We start from the raw sequence: 16651 nt of genomic DNA, 5'->3' as shown, positions 1-16651 counted from the left end.
CGTGCCTGTGGAGGCGGTGTGGGACACCGCCGTTCTGCACGGCACGAATCAGCAGCAGCTGTCATGTGAATCAGCTGTACGAACAAGGAAGGGGATAAACAACAACACGACCCGAGTCTTTCTAAATCAAGGTAAAACAAAACAAAACAAAACCCTGTACACTTTAATGCGGACATGATGTGAAATACCGGCGAAAATTGTGCAGAGGAAGCTAGCTTTGCGCCAGTTTGTGTGAAAGCAGGGTGCATTTCGTGACTCCTGTGCAGAATTAGCCGAGCTATCAACAGCTAAGCGTTAGCACTGCCACAAACATAAGTTGGCACGCTCTCATGCCACTGGACTTCTCGCGGTGTATGTTTTGGCTTTGTTTGTTGGTCTGTTGCTAAACTTGCATAACACATAACAGAAGAGAAGTGCTAGATGAAATGTTCTGCACTACATAAAGTGGCGAAGGGGGTAGCTACAGGCCTGTGTGCAGCCTTCTTGTGAGGGGCATTTAAATCTCATTGACTCGTGCAGTAAGAAGTTAGCTAACGCGATAGGTGGCTTAACTTAACACTTTGTAATGCTTTGCCCTCTCTAACTGTTAGCACCAAATACTGTTGAGCCGCAATGCCCCACGAGCACACATTAAATTAAAGCCGGTGGGTATCATTTAAATATAAGCGAGCTAGTCAGCCGAGCTAGCAAGCTGCGCTGTTTGTTCAGCCATTATTTGGCATCCTAACAAAACGTAGGCTAGTTGGCTAGTTAGCTTGTTGGCAGACAACAAAGATCAGCAAAGCCAGAAGCGTTCATGCAGTGTTATTAATACGTAAGTACAATTCTGCTGTGATTTAATGGAGATATTTATCCCAATATATATATATATATATATATATATATATTATGCCAGACAGAGGTTATGCAGGGTTTTAAAACGATTGTTTTCACACCCCGACAAAGAGTAAGGATGTAAACATTGTGCTTAAGCATTTTTTAACTCCCCTCCCAGAAAACTTGCTCCAGCCTGTGATTGCCTATTACATAATTAGGTTGCATACCACTAATTGGGTCGCATATAATGTAGATTGCAGTGAAGTAGCCTTATAAAGAAGTATAAGGCCAAACAAACACAACGGCTTCACCCGTTGATCCTTTGTCTGGATACACAGGAACCTCAGAGTTGGGAGTGGGATGGGTGGAAGGGACAAAAATCTGAAAAGGGTTGTTGGCATGAGCAAAAGGATCACTAGATCACATCCACAGTTGTCGAATCTCTATCTCCATCTAGTGGCGAACCTGTCGGTTACACGCAAGTCAGTTACCCTGCTAATGAGCACAAGATCTTCTAGTAATGCGATTTGTATTTTTTGCAATCGTCAGAAAAACTAAAGAATTTCTAACATTATAACTATAGTGAAGCTGTTTGAAATTATATATCATTGTGATGAGTGTGGAAAAAGTGAAATAGGAGGTGAACAATTGTTAAATGGCATTTTGCATTGTATTTTGCATTTGTAACAAGACTTGGTGCTGGGGGTGCAAAACCATCTGTCCTCTTGTTGCGCCACTCTTGAAATTCACTCTAAATAACTAACTAATACCCTGCATTTTCACTAACCATAGACAGTATAGGGGTAAAGTATTTTGACAGATACTTTTTATGTGAATTTTAAAATTCATACAAAATTCACATTAATGTTGGAACATCATCAATATCTTCTGTTTTTCTTTCTCCTCAGGTTTTACCTGGTAAGGTGGCAGGATGGCGGGAGCAGAGGTGCATACCGCTGCAAACCCCACCTGCAAGATTATGACCTTCAGGCCCACTATGGAAGAGTTCAAGGACTTCAACAAGTATCTGGTTTATATGGAGTCTCAGGGTGCACATCGGGCAGGCCTGGCTAAGGTAAGTAGTGAGTTGAATCAGACCTTGGACAGTTATTTTTTTTTAAACTTATCATATTGTTACCTTATCTTAGTGAGTGGGTTTACATTTTATACGTAGTTTGAACCGAAGTTGGATTTAGTCAATCAAAAGAAGAAAAGGAAGAATGATGTATAGTGTGACATGTAAATGCACAAGGAACTGACTTTTTCTTTTGAATAAATTTCCTACATCGTTGTTTTTGATTCCTCTGTTTATCCTTCAGGTAATTCCTCCTAAAGGCTGGAAGCCCCGTCGCACCTATGATGACATAGATGATTTGGTCATCGATGCTCCAATTCAGCAGATGGTGGCTGGCCAATCAGGGCTCTTCATTCAATACAACATCCAGAAAAAACCTCTGACGGTGCAGGAGTTCAGACGATTGGCCAACAGTGACATGTGAGTTTTAACTAACTGGTTTACATGCTTCGTTAACTCTAATAATCAGGAGGAATAGTTCTTAATTTCACACAAATGTTTCATTTTGATGTTGTCACAGCCAAAACCCAATTTCTTCACAGTTTGAGTATTTACAAACCTTTGTAAAAGGTCTGTAAGGTTTTGTCTTATACTAATAAAGAGAAATTGACCACAAGCTGGCAAAACAGTATTAAACATGACCATTAACAAAATAGAATAAAGGAGAATGAAATGAAATGAATGAAAGCTTAATAAGGTTAAAATTACATAAAAAGGAGGTCAAGTAAACAGAAAGAGCAGTAAATAAACACGAATCAAACAAAGAAGCTCAATATGTAAAAAATTACGCACATACTATAGAAAGCAATGTGAAAAGCTTAATATACAAAAAGCCATAAATAAAAATCAAAAATACAATAAAAGTGAATTTTTAAAAAAGGTAAATGTTTAAATTAAAGACTATGTAAAAACTGAATAGAGAAGTAAGCATGATGTAAAGAAGCTCACATCAGTAAAGTAAAATAAAAATAGGATACTAAATCTAGCGAAAAAACACAAGCATAGCAAATATTATTAAAACAAAGTTAAGAGTAGAAATAAGTTGCTTTGGTGTTGGTGTCAGTAGCTCTGATTCTGCGTCTCCGGTTTAGACCACAGCAAAGTACTTGTACAAGGATCGCTGTCTAATGTCAAATGAAATTTCTTTCTTTTTCTCACAGGTACTGTACGCCTCGCTACCTGAATTATGAAGACCTTGAGAGGAAGTACTGGAAGAACCTCACTTTTGTTTCACCCATATATGGTGCTGATGTCAGTGGCAGCCTCTACGATGAGGTAGATGGATCTTTCTTCTCTCTGTTTTTGCTTCTTCTTCTTTTTTTTTAAATGCATGCTGATGCTAAAGCCAACCTTTCTAGTTTAGCTTTCTCTTATTACATTCCCTGCTGAGTTTTTACAATTCGTTTTATCATAAGCAAAATAATAACAAAATTAAATTGACTGACGATTAGGTTCATGGCCTGTTCCTTTGTTATTTCATGACGAATGAAGCAGATAATATTTGAACTTGATGAGTGTGGAACATGTATTTAGTGACTTGTGAAACAAGTGTCAAAGTCTACCTTCATGAATGGAAATACAGAGAGTTACAACAAGGTGCAAATCACTGGTTACACTCAAAAACAAGAAGTCTGGATTAAACTTTGACAGAAAACATCTAAAATAGCCAGAACAGTCCTGGAAAAATCATTTGGACACATGAAATGAAAATTCACTTTTACCACAATGATGGATAGAGAAGAGTATTGAGAAAGGAAGAAACAGATTCAGGCAAATACTGCAAAGCTGATTAGACAGCACTTCACAGTACACGTCAGGGGTGTCAAACTCAAATACACAGTGGGCCAAAATTCAAAACTGGAACAAAGTCGCGGGCTAACGTTAATATTTCTTGAAATATATTTATTCCTCCAGATATAAGAATGAATCTTTTCTTATGGACTCAAACACGTTTTGCTGAAAAACTGAATATGGAACAAGCAAAGCTTAATACTAAACAATATATATATTAGCTGTATAATACCAGTAGGCCAGCTCTAATAGTAATTTGGTATGGCTTCGCAGGACAAATGTAATTAGGCTGACACCTATGGTCCACGTGGATAATGACAAAGCATACTGCAAAAGCAATGGAAAGAAATGGGACATCATTCAATGCACAAGAAAGTCAATTAACCCCAGCACAATAGAGCAGCTTTTCACTTATTAAATACACAACTGAATGCGGAAATACCCAGAAACGGGTAGTAAAGGCTCAGCAGAGCACCTCAGTGGAGGAAGCGCAGTATTTGGTGACGTCTGTCAGATCAAGATTTCGGGCAATGATTGACTCCAAAGGATTTTTGGCCAAGTGTTAAAACCAATCCTTATATTTAATAATGGTTAGCTTTTTTTCACCGATTAGTTCTGAGCCTTTAAAAATGAGGGACTATGTATACAAATAGCTGCAATTCCTAGTTTGGTAATGCAAATAGTTTTGTTAAATAAAAGCTGAAAGTCTGCACTTTGGTCATATCTCGATTGCTTGATTTAAAATCCACTGTGGTGGAGTACAAAGGGAAAATTGACATTTTAAACGTGTCACTGTCCAACAACTCACACTTTACTGTATATCAATATTGGAACTGTTTGACATTTCTACATGCACACAAATACACCAGAATAATGAAAGTAATCAGAAGGATCTTCTACACAGGGACTTCAATAGTCATTACAAATCCTCTAGTTTTGCACTGCATTGTTGACCCCCAGTAAAATCAGTGAATAGTGCGGTTTCTATTAATATAGAGTGATTGGAAGCCTGAGTAGCATTTCTTCATTGCTGGCTTGAACAACTGAAGGTCAAAACATGTCGAGTAGCACTTTAGCGACACAGCGCACTTGTCTCTTTGTGTAGCTGAGCTGATAGTGATTGGATTTAAAATGCCATCATCAACTGCGGTACCAATCTGTAACCCAGGTCTAAAGCCTGTTTCTCATTTTCTAGGATGTGGATGAGTGGAACATTGCCCACCTGAACTCTATCCTGGATGTTATAGAGGAGGACTGCGGTGTTTCCATTCAGGGTGTCAACACTCCATATCTATACTTTGGTATGTGGAAGACTACCTTCTCCTGGCACACCGAGGATATGGACCTTTACAGCATCAACTACCTTCACTTTGGAGAGCCCAAATCTTGGTGAGTAAGGAACAGTGATTAGTAGGAGATGGAATCATTTTTGTGTTTTCTATTCGTCACTGAGTTAGAATCTGACTTCTACAGCAAGAAGGTCTAATCTAACAATGTTTCACAGATTGTATCAGTCCTTTTTCTCTTTTCTATTAACCAGGCAGACAAATTAGACAAAAATGAGAAATTTGAAGCTAAAGGTGATTACAGCCCTTTAAAAGCATTATATCGAAGTCCTTAAATAATAAATGCAATCAAGGTTCAGAGCACAGAAGGCGTTGATCATTAAAGAATAGTCAAACTGGGGTTTTTTTCCAGTCGATCTTTGTTCCTACCTCCACTTATGGCCAAGGGCTGTGTCTTGTGAGATAAAAGGATGGCCTCATGGTTACACTGAGCTTTCTTTGAGTGGTGGCTGGGTTACTTTCGAGACAGGGTAAGGACACTTGGTCATTCAGGAGGAACTTGGAGTCTTTACTCTTCCACACTGGAAAGCAGCCAGTTGAGGAGAAAGCATCTAATTAGGATACAGGCGAGGTGTTTCAGGCACTTCCTACCTGGAGGAGGCCCTGGGGCAGACCCAGGACTGGTTGGAGAGATGATATCTCTCAACTGTCTTGGAAGCATCTCAGCATCCCTCTGGATGAGCTGGAGGCTGTCCAGATAGAGCGGGGTCTTGGCTTCTCTGCTTAGACTGCTTGCTCCATGAACCCAAACCCAGATAAGTGGTTGAAGGTGGATGGTAGATGGTTTGGAAAGCCAAATTCTAGATTTCAGTAGAGGAACCAAATGCAAAAAGAATAGAGAATTCTGCTGTGCAATAATACAATACATTGAACACTTCAACTCTGTTAACAAGTCTCTCCTTTAAGTTAGAGGACACTATTATAAATACTATTCACAAAAAAAGAGGGAAGTTTTCCTCCACTGAAAAGTGGCTGGTTTGCAGATAATTGTCTATACTTTTTTTTTCAAGGTAAAGAGTTAACTCAAGTTTTGTGGATTTGTGAATAATCAAAGAAACAATTTTATGTGACATGTTTAAACAAATACAGGGCATAGTGGGGACTATTTTAAGGCTGAGAAAGTATAGAGGAGATGCATATCCTTTACATTTCTAGCAGAGCTGGAAAATAGCTTTTATCATGTCCAAAGTGGATTTAAATAGCAAGTATTTACAGTGTTACAGGTTTAATTTGATTTACATGCCAATTCAAATGCATAGAGACCCCAGAGGATTCTCCCTGTGGTTGTTTTTGGCACACAAAGAAATAAATGAGTGTTGAGTCTCTAAGTAGTGGTGAGAGCTGTAAAGGAACAACAGATGAAGCAATTAGGCTACATGTGCAGGCAGGGAATGTGTGGCAGCTGTGCTATTCTCCACGGGTGCAAGCATTTAAATTGACTTCTCGGAAGCTGTCTTTCCTGTATGTACAACAGACCAAGGTGAAATTTGGCATTTTAGCAAGTCAATCAATACGGTACACAGTTAGCACAAACGCTTAACACAGATCAAAACCATAAACTCTTAGTAGTAGTAGTTTGTTAAGCCTGAGATTTCTCATTGTCTTTGAATTGAACGGAACTGCATTAGTACGGACAATTAGAGCTCCAAATCGTCCGTGTTGGAGGGTTTTGTCTTATACTTTGAAAGTGTGGCATCCCAGCAAGCATCATTGATTTTTTTTCTTACAGATTAATTGGGGTCTGGGGATATAATTACTGGAATTTTCTCTGTTGTTACTCTTTCATTGAGCCAGCTTAATGAACAGATTTTTCTTTTTTTCAATTCATCAAACTATCTTCTTCATTTTAGAGGACGTACTGTATTGACCGCAGTGAAAGGTATCATGATCCATCACAGAGTGCCTATTGCACAGGTCTGATTGGTATTTGCGAAAGGAATTATCAGAGCTTAGTCATTAGGAGGTTAGGACTAGAGTAATAAAGGTAAAGAAGAAGTGGAAATGCAGGTAGATCAGAATGAAGTTTGCTTTTCATTTCTTTGTCAGCTTGGTTGTTCCATTTCTCTCTCTTGCCCTGGAGGGAGTTTTGCTCATTAGAGCAGTGAGCCCTGCAACCCCACAGGGATCAGTGTCACAGCCAGACACACAGAAACAGTCATACACACTCAGAAAGAGCAGCCTGGTGTACCAAATACTCACACACATGCATACCCTTATCATCTAGTACTCTCTCATACACACACACTCACTGACGTAGACTCTTTCATCTCACTGATGTGTTGACATCTTGTCCCTGGAGGGGAGCAGCTTAAAAGATGCATTTCTCTCACCTCTTCTCAATCCTGTATACCCTCCCCCTCCTCTCCCAAACTCCCCGTGTCACCTCTACCTGAGGTTTGCTTCCTTTTCTCACCCTGTCTCTCACTGCCGTGTTAAACTGACAGGTGGTATGATGATAGAAATTCCACACACCTGAGGGTGGATGGTACTAGTCAAATGGAATGCCTAGTCAAACCTAGAGGGAATCTTGTCACGCTTCATGGATTTCTTGCAGGGAAGTTTGAGAAGATTATATATTCAGGTTGCATCAGCAGCATGAACGAGAAGACACAGAATAAGGTCATCTTGAAATTCTGCAAACTCATAACTCAGCAGCAATCACCGATGGTTACTGTGTCCTTATCGGACACATAACTGGGCTTGAATTTTGAAATATTATAGTGGCCAAGATTTAATATAATATGAAGACCAAACCTTAAATGGTCACATATGCTGGAAAAATATGGGTAATTGTAAAGGAGTGTGAGCACAGCTGGGGGATTAATGATAGGATCATGCTGTATGTTGTTAAGATTACATATAAAATAACAGTGCAGTGTATTAAAAGCTTGATCCACCTTTCTGAAGTTTTTCACTTGTCCACCACTTGATGGCAGTCTTGAAACTGCAAATGCTCATTGAAAGTTTGTTTGCAACTGTCAACACATGGTGCCCCGTAGACATAATTAACAGAGCATGTTCATACACAGTCAAAAATAACTCTCTGCTCCATATCTCTGTCTTTAACAGGTATGCCATCCCCCCCGAGCATGGGAAGAGACTGGAGCGCCTGGCTACAGGTAAAAGATTAAAAGGAGTTGGGTTGGGTAATTTAACAAATATTGAATCGTGATCGCAGCATACAGAGGCAGGTCTGCATTAAACAACAACATCCACTTCATAATTAATCTGAGTGCGCTCGAGAGAACAACCTAGATGTAGCATGCTAATGAACTCTGGCTGCAAAGAGATGTAACCTGACAAATCCATAAACACATAAGCCCATGTAAAATAGATGTAAAATGCAGTCGAAATGCCGATTGGCTCGCTCAGTAAGTTGAAAGACAAATACATATAATTCAGGGTTCTCCAGCCTCCTTTAAACTGAAAGCTGTATTACAAAATGAAAGCTGCTGATAGATACTCCTGTCCTACATTTTTGTGTTTATTCATGTGTCACATCAAGACATTCAAACAAATCTCTGAACCAATCCAACCAATGTTGGATAGTTTTAATGAAAAACCACACAATATTTGGTTTAGCCGTATGTCCATGTCTATACATTTCGGTTTCAGTATGGCATTTAAATGACTTAATATTAGTTTCCAATTAATTATTACTGATGGTTTTTGTTATGTTTTTCTTTGTCTGCATATCTCACTTTATCTATTTCATAAATCGTTGAGAGTACTGATGTTGCTTGGGGTCTCAGCGACTTATAAAGCTGGATTGTATCCTGGATTGTATTGTATGTATTAAGGTCACCCTTACAAATCAGATGAGCTCAATTTTAATCTGTTAGTCTTTTTTTTCTGCTGAAATGGTGTCTGAATAATTAAACTTGAAGTCATTGTCTAGTTTACCATCCTTGCTTTGTCAGACTATATAGACCACTGTAAACAAAGTACTGGTTGTTGCAATGATCTTCTTTTTTGAGTGGATGAACAGAGATGAACAGAGACAGAGATCTTTTTGTCTTATTGTTCTGTTAAAGCCTGCTATCCCCAAGACACTTCCATACAGCATTTTCATGGACGTTAGTAAAACTAAAAACTGTCTTTTAGTAGAATGTATTGCATGTGTTTGTTTTGCAGCTGGAACAGCTTTTCTAAGAGAAACTGCGTCATTTAGTATTTGCACATTACAGCCATGGTTTGCACATGAAACTGCAAATCCAAAAGTGGTTTATGACCCAAAATAATTTTTTGTTACAGACAGCCATTTCCAATTTCTTATATATGAGAGTCCAGTCCACTATGCTAAATTGTAAAAAAAACAAAAAAAAAACATAAATAATTGCAGTTCTTTCTCTAGGATAGATGGTACTGACATGACTGCACAATGCATCAATGAATTGACAGATATAAAATTAATTGCTGACTGTTGTTTAAGTTTAAGTACAATGTTTTAGGGTTTTTTCTGGCTGTAGTTGAATTCATTCTAAACAGAATTCTGCTGTATTTCTTTCACCATTTATCAGGGAAAGTAATTATGTTTAAGATAAGCTAATAATTGAAATAATCTTTGGTTTCCATTATGGAAAAAAATGTCACTCTACTCGATAAATATTAAAAATGTAGCAGTCGATAATAAGCCAGTTCTCACACAGCTTTTCGATTTGGCTTTTTCATTCACCTGTTTTTGTTTTGTTTTTTCTCTCTGACAGATTAAGTCTCTCTAATGGTTTTTTTGTGTATGTGTGTGTTTCTGTCAGGTTTTTTTCCCAGTAGCATCAAGGGGTGTGAAGCTTTCCTTCGTCATAAGATGACTCTAATCTCCCCTTCTGTACTGAAGAAGTATGGTATTCCCTTTGATAAGGTAGGTTCTCTGTCCCTTTGAAGAATTACTCTCAGTCTTAGTTCCTTTATTTACCACCTGTTTGAAAACAGCTTTTGCTGCTTCTAAAATAGGCAGTGTTAATTTTTATTGGTTGCAGAAATCCTCAGTGGTTTATTTTAAACTTTTCATTTCTTTTCTGTGTTATTATTATTTTTAAACCACGAGGACATTTAAAGGTCAATCACTCACATACACACATATAAACCAATCTTTTGCTCCTCTTTCTTTCCTTCTTATATGACAAATTGCCAGATTACTCAGGAAGCCGGAGAGTTTATGATCACCTTTCCTTACGGTTACCATGCTGGGTTCAATCATGGATTCAACTGTGCAGAGTCAACCAACTTTGCCACTTTACGTTGGATCGACTATGGAAAGGTTGCTACACAGGTAAGAGTGCACTTAATTCAGTATAATCATAATTTAGATCTCAAATATATGGATTTAAGATCTAAATTATTTACATTTTGAATAGCATCCCAACTTTTTTGGCAATGTTGTTGTAAAGTTTTGGCCAAAGATCATCACAAAAAATGAATATCTTGCCGTTTAGCCTTGAGTCTATTGTGGAGTCTTATGCTGAAAGAAATCTCTTTAATATAAATCTAAACTAGAGATCTCTTTTTTTTTTTTCCTCCTGTAGTGCACGTGTAGCAAAGACATGGTAAAGATATCAATGGAGCCTTTTGTGAAGCGTTTTCAGCCTGACAGATATGCTAATTGGATGCTGGGTAAAGATTCAACGTCAATTGACCACACACTTGCCACTCCCAGTACAACACCAGAGCTGCAGAGCTGGTTGCAGAGGCGCCGCAAGACCAATTCTGGAAACAAAGGGTACTTTGTTTATATTCATGCAATGTTTATTCTCTTTTCTTTAGTTATTTTCACACCTTCACTGAAAACCTGAACTTTTCTAGATATTAACAACAGGAGGTACACGTGAGTTTCTAACATTCCAGCTCAGTAGTAGAAAGTCCGTGTAATGTCTGATTGTACATATGTCAGATAGCATTCACAGCGTCGGTGGCGTGTGTCCTGTCTGCTGCAAATACTATCCATGCTACACGCTTGTCTTAGCCAAATGGGCTATTTTCAGTAGTGATAATGTGGCTGACAATTTCAGACAATGTCCCAACATTCTTCGCCCAATATTGTCCTCTTGAATTCATGCGTAAACAGCTTGTGGCACATTATTACATCGAGTAGGGTTAATGGTGGCAGTGGGCACTTCATTTGGAGTAGGAAAGAGAGAGTGCATATATGCATTGGATTGTGATAATTTAACGACTGGTAGCTTTGGTGCAGTCATTGGTGATCTAGTGTTTGCCCTCTCAAAAGGCACATCTTTCTACATTCGCTTTTAATGCTTTCATTGCTTTTCGGTTTCGTTCAGGGTTTTGAGTTTTAATCTTCTTTGATCTCTTCACCTTCTGACAGCAGCCACTCTCGTATGCGCTCCAAGCGCCTCAGGACCACAGAAGAGCCCGTTGACTTGGATGGCACCTCAGCGCTGAAAAGCAAGAGGAAAAGTTCGGCAGGTCCTCCTGGCCCGAAGGTACGAAGGTCTGTGGCTGGGACAACCGGCAAAAAAGAGCAGAAAGAGAAGAAAAAGGAAGCTGAGTCAAAGCACAACCAGAATCAAAACTCTGTTCAGCTCTCTGGTAAGAAACTGACAGATGATAAAGAAGATATTTGAGATATTACTTAATTTTTTTTTTATGTACATAGCTGTCTGTGTTCCTGGTTTCTTATATTTGTAAACTCCTTCATGTGAGGTCTGTAAAAACTTTTGGCAGTGACTGTTTTTCATATTTTAGCCAGCCATTCTTTTATTCTCAACAGGTCCTTGCAGACAGATGTGTGTGGTCAAGGTAAATCGTGTAGAGAGTAAAAGTTTGGGGGTTTCTAAAGACCACTCTCATGACTCTCACGATAGCCCCCCTGCCTCACCTTTGAAGGATGACCTTAAGGCAGAAACAGACACTCATATTGACCCACAATACCTCTCAGGGCCAGGTCTCACAAGCAGAACTGCTGAAAGTCTCAGACAAAGGCCCGAGGCTACTCAGGCAGATCCAGGAATTAACGAGCCAAGGTGTCCCACTTCTGAACAAAGAGACCTCTCATCTCGTAAAGACTGCTCAATCAGGATGCCTCCTGTGGAAGCCAGTGAACACAACTCAACTTCCCACACAAGCACTGCTGATGAGACTGTGGTGAACTTGTGTTCCCCTGTTTCTAAAGCTCACACATCTGCTTCAGTATGCAGAGAAGACACTTTAAGTGAAATATTCAACACTGATTGCAGCATGGACACAGGTACAGAGAGTTACTCTAACAACAGCTTTAAAGCAGAGAGAACGGACGCAGTTGTTGATTTGAAGCCTATCAATCCACACTCCACTGCAGAAGCACTTTATGATCTAAAAAGTGAGCCAGTAGAGGGGGGTAGCTGCACATCATGTGGCTCCCCTTCTACACACAATCGCATTTTAAAAAGCAACACTGAGGAAAATCTCTGCCCCCCTCTCCTGCAGAGGAATGCAGTGGATATGCCACAACTCACTCCGGAGCCTGCAGATAAGGTTGGAATTTGCCCTTTGCCACCTGAACTGACCCAAGAGATGCCCTCGCTTACGCCTGCTGATGATGGCCTGACTGATTTTTCAAAATCTCGATCGTGTAGTCACCAGATTGCACCTGTGCTTCAAAGGGAGATGCCAACTGGCTCTTCATCCTCACATGGAGCCAGACAAGAAGAGAAAGAGGCTGATTTAGTGATGTCAGCAGAACTTCATACAGGAGAACATGCCAACAACTGGCATTTAAGTTCCCCATATAATTGTGAAGGGGCAGCGGTGTCTGGTTCAGAAGGAAAAACGGCTCATTTAACTGCCAGTGGTATGCACAAAATAACATCTGGTGGTGTCCATGAAATGATGATAATGCCTGCAGTTGCTGCTGACAAGGATCACGCAAAGCTGGAAAATCTTACTGCACCGAACAATGCCTCCCTTGGGCAGCTTGTTCAGAGCACTGCACCTCAAAGAGAACAGAAACCCAACTTACAAGAGTTTGCAAATAAAGATAATTCCAAAGATCCATTTCAAAGACAAGGCGGATTCAGTACCTCGAACAAAAACATCCCAGCCCCTGCCCCTCCATTATGCACTCAAAGTGACAGCCACTCAGCATTACAACTACAGCATCACACTACATACTCCTCTTCCTTTTGTACACCCCAGCACACATACACAGAGCCTAAAACATTTTCCAGTAGTATCTGGAAAAACTTTAATTCCCAAAATCCTGCAGTCCTCATCCAAAGTCTGCACCCAGAGCTCCCTTCTGACTTTACCCACGACCCTCTACCTTACACCATGTGGACTGAACCTCAGTGCAAAGAGGTCACTGACCTGGAAAACCCTGAGCAAGAACTACGTGAGTCCGAAAACCAGGAAGGAGAAAGTGGGCCTCTCACCTGGGCTCAACTCGAGCCCACTTCTCTAGTTTCAGTTGGTGCTATGGAGCCTTTGGGGCTTTGTGGAGAGTACGAGTTGCAAAGAGATGATGGGGCTGACGCGCTGTCCCTATGCAGGGAGCTGGGGAGACAAAGGGAAGCTGAGGAGAGACTCCATTCGGATACTGCTGTTTCACCTCTCAGAACGGGAGATGGAGAACAGGATAGGGTGTCTGATATGGAAGAAGGAGGATCTGATGACGATGAGGCAGAGCAGCACAGTGCCAAGAGAGAGAGCAGTAGTGACTCCTCTGATGACGACGATGATGATGATGAAGAAGAAGAAATAAATGATACAAATAATTATAAGTGCAATGAATCAGGCCTGGAACCTGGGGAGGTTTGTGCTGTGAGTGTTTTTTTTTTTTAAATAGTCAATTATAATAGTTTACACATTACAGAAACTAAAAAATAATGTTTAACACCTTCAATCAATCCCTGTCCATGCCAGTATCCTGCCCTGTCAATGAAGAGGACCACTAAGAGCTGGCGTCACCCACTCAGGAAACCCACCGCAAGGGCTGTACCAACTGCTGTCAAACAACAGGTTGCCAGTGACGATGGTGGGCACACTGAAAAAACACACGCATATATACAGTTAACACAGTTCGATGAAAGGTATTGCTATGGTTGAGCCTTAAAAAAGACATTTAGACAGCGACACATGCACACAGTATAAGCCAAGAGTCAAGCTTATTTCAATAAAAAACCCAGGGACATTTCCTGTTGTGGTTAGTACTGCATGGTGGGTGGCACCGGGCCAGAACCCATGATCGTTAGACTTCTTTTTGGTTGCACTGGAGCGAACAAGAATGCAATCATCACAACATTTAGATGTTAATCCGTTTTGTAGTCCAAAAACAATAACGCATACTTTGTAAAAGTTTGTATTTCTAACACAATATACTCAGAAGTAATAGAACTGACTCTGTTAGCAGCATGAACAACAGTCTTGACAAATATAAAGTACACTCAGGTAAAATTTGTGTTTTTCCACAGTGAGCCATTCCACCCTGTGGTCCATACTTCCCCTCCTCATTTTTCAAATTTTATGTCCCTCCGAAATGATTCTTTTGACGTCAATGCACACATAAACCAAACACATTTAATTCTCGGGCCTACCACAGTAAAATGATCTAGTGATAGATATTCTATTTGTTTTCATGGTTTTAATGGGGTGGGGGAGGGGGGCCTCCATTAACAACCACTAATGTGCATATACACACACAGTCACATTTATCATCTCTGTAGTTGTGAGAAAGGATGAATAATTCAGCAGCCGTTGTAGTTGTTTATCTGCGAGTAAGAAATGACCATGGCTGTGAGAAGCCTGTTTTATGATCATGAGAGTGCTTAATTATTTTTGAGCAAATTTGGAAACTGACAGGCGTCTATTCCGTGAAAATGTTTTTAAAGTCACTGGAGGAAATTGTCACCACAGCGGCTGGATTAGCTCTGACTTCTGCAGCGATTCTGTGCAGAAAATGCTGCAGAATTCACTTTGTGTTGCGTTTTTTGATATTCTGGCCAGATGATTATTTCACATTCAGAAAAGGCTTAATTAACAAACTACCAGGCAAGAGATTCGTGGTTGGAATTGCATGAATCATTGTCTGCGCCCCAGTAAAAGAAACCACCGTTTGAATAGATGAGTGATTACAGAGTAAGTAAGGCTTTATTTCGTCTCCATTTAGAGCCACCTGAAGCAAGCTTGGCAGAAGAAGAGGGGCAGGAAATGGAAGCGTGGGCAAAGCCGCTTGTCTACCTGTGGCAGAACAAAAAGAGCTGCTTCTCAACAGAGAGGGAGTACAATGCTCATGCAGCCACCATGCAGCCGTACTGTGCAGTGTGCACACTTTTCATGCCCTACTATCAGGTAAAGGGGAGGTCAGCACAAATTGGGAGATGATTGTCTTTAAAACATGCACAGTTCCACTGGTGTAAATTGAGTGCGCATTGCAACTTTCTTCTCTTGAGAATGTTGAAAGATCACATTTCATTCTGTGTTTACATCATTTGCCTCATTTGGCTAGCATTTTTGCTACTCCAATTAGAGGTTGTTTCAGTATTGCACTGGTCAGTGGTTCTTATCCTGTGTTGAGCTCATATGTCTTTTTTTTTCTTTCTTTTTTTTTTTTTAAATCCAACCGCTTTACTGATAATTGCAGCTTTTCAGCACATTTCCAGCTCTAAATGTAGTTAAAGTTCAGTCTGGAGAGACAATTTTGAGTTTTTCGTCTGTCAGAGGTTTTTATACATGAAAATTACAGTCTCTTCCTCCCCTAGGCGGAAGACAAAGCAGAGGATAATAAGCCTATGGTAGCTAAAGACACCTTCCAATCTTCATCTCCAATGGAGGGTCCCTCACCTCATGGTGGAGGGTTTAGGAGAAGCAAGCCCCTGATCCCAGAGATCTGCTTTTCTTTTCGGGAGGAGAATTGCCCCCCTACTCCCACTAACCCACTGCTGCAGGAAGACGGCACCTCCCCTCTGCTCTACTGCCAGAGCTGTTGCTTGCAGGTCCATGCAAGTATGTATGCACAAGGCAACAGTAGCACATATATTTGAGTTTTTTTTGTGTGAGAGGAGGGGGGTAGAAGATACAAACTGATGTGTATAGTTTTTAAACTTCATGCCATCTGTTTACCACTTACCACCAGGCGACATTCTTCGTTTTCACATGTTGTGCTTGTGTTACTGATGTCATTATTAGAGGGTCAGTGGGTTTAAATCCTGACTCATTTCTTCTGTATGTTCCACCCTCTCTCTGTTTCCCTTTCTCCCCCCTTTCTTTGTGGTTTGGAGTATTTTATTTCCCTCGTCAGACTGGGGGTGAATCCTCTGTTTCCGCCACACACAGTTCCTGTTCAAAATCCCCAAGCCAGTAACAAGCTCTCACACATTTTCTTAAAAAAGGGAAGAAAAAATCCCTGGAGCTTTTCTTTTCCAGGCTACTCAGACACGATACATTGTGCATTGTCGTAATCCCTCATTCACACGGATCTCTGTCCCAATCATGCACATTTCGATATCTTAAGCCTCCAGCCGGCCTTACGCACGCGTGTACACAGACGCGCGCGCAAACGCAGCTACTTTTAAAAGACTTAGACAGCAGTATGCCCAGCTTTCAGTCAGTTTGAGTCACTCTTACTAACGTTCACTTTGCCATATTTTTAGTCTGCTTGGTCTAGGATGTTGTGCATTTATTGTGTGTGTGTCTG

At 40.3% G+C, this 16651-nt stretch overlaps 1 protein-coding gene across 3 annotated transcripts in view; it reads left to right on the top strand.

The window, feature by feature from the left end:
• The first annotated feature begins 69 nt into the window (after positions 1 to 69).
• The window catches only part of kdm4c (lysine (K)-specific demethylase 4C), a 30341-nt gene continuing 13759 nt past the window's right edge, over positions 70 to 16651 (top strand). Inside the window, exons 1-14 of one of the 3 annotated variants that reach the window (XM_005747047.1) lie at positions 70 to 131; positions 1725 to 1891; positions 2136 to 2311; positions 3052 to 3166; positions 4878 to 5071; positions 8098 to 8147; positions 9783 to 9886; positions 10160 to 10297; positions 10551 to 10744; positions 11351 to 11571; positions 11753 to 13779; positions 13882 to 13993; positions 15125 to 15306; positions 15717 to 15960. In XM_005747047.1, coding sequence (XP_005747104.1) covers positions 1748 to 1891; positions 2136 to 2311; positions 3052 to 3166; positions 4878 to 5071; positions 8098 to 8147; positions 9783 to 9886; positions 10160 to 10297; positions 10551 to 10744; positions 11351 to 11571; positions 11753 to 13779; positions 13882 to 13993; positions 15125 to 15306; positions 15717 to 15960 — 3901 coding nt within the window. In that variant the 5' untranslated portion in view covers positions 70 to 131; positions 1725 to 1747. Of the gene's footprint in view, positions 132 to 694; positions 815 to 1724; positions 1892 to 2135; positions 2312 to 3051; positions 3167 to 4877; positions 5072 to 8097; positions 8148 to 9782; positions 9887 to 10159; positions 10298 to 10550; positions 10745 to 11347; positions 11572 to 11752; positions 13780 to 13881; positions 13994 to 15124; positions 15307 to 15716; positions 15961 to 16651 lie in introns of those variants that run through there. The other 2 variants (XM_005747048.1, XM_005747046.2) reach the window with 2 other exon arrangements.

The sequence above is a fragment of the Pundamilia nyererei genome, unplaced genomic scaffold (genome assembly GCF_000239375.1).
Source record: "Pundamilia nyererei isolate P.nyererei 1_Seehausen unplaced genomic scaffold, PunNye1.0 scaffold00187, whole genome shotgun sequence".
NCBI lineage: Eukaryota > Metazoa > Chordata > Actinopteri > Cichliformes > Cichlidae > Pundamilia > Pundamilia nyererei.
This window is presented reverse-complemented; position numbering and strand designations above follow the sequence as displayed.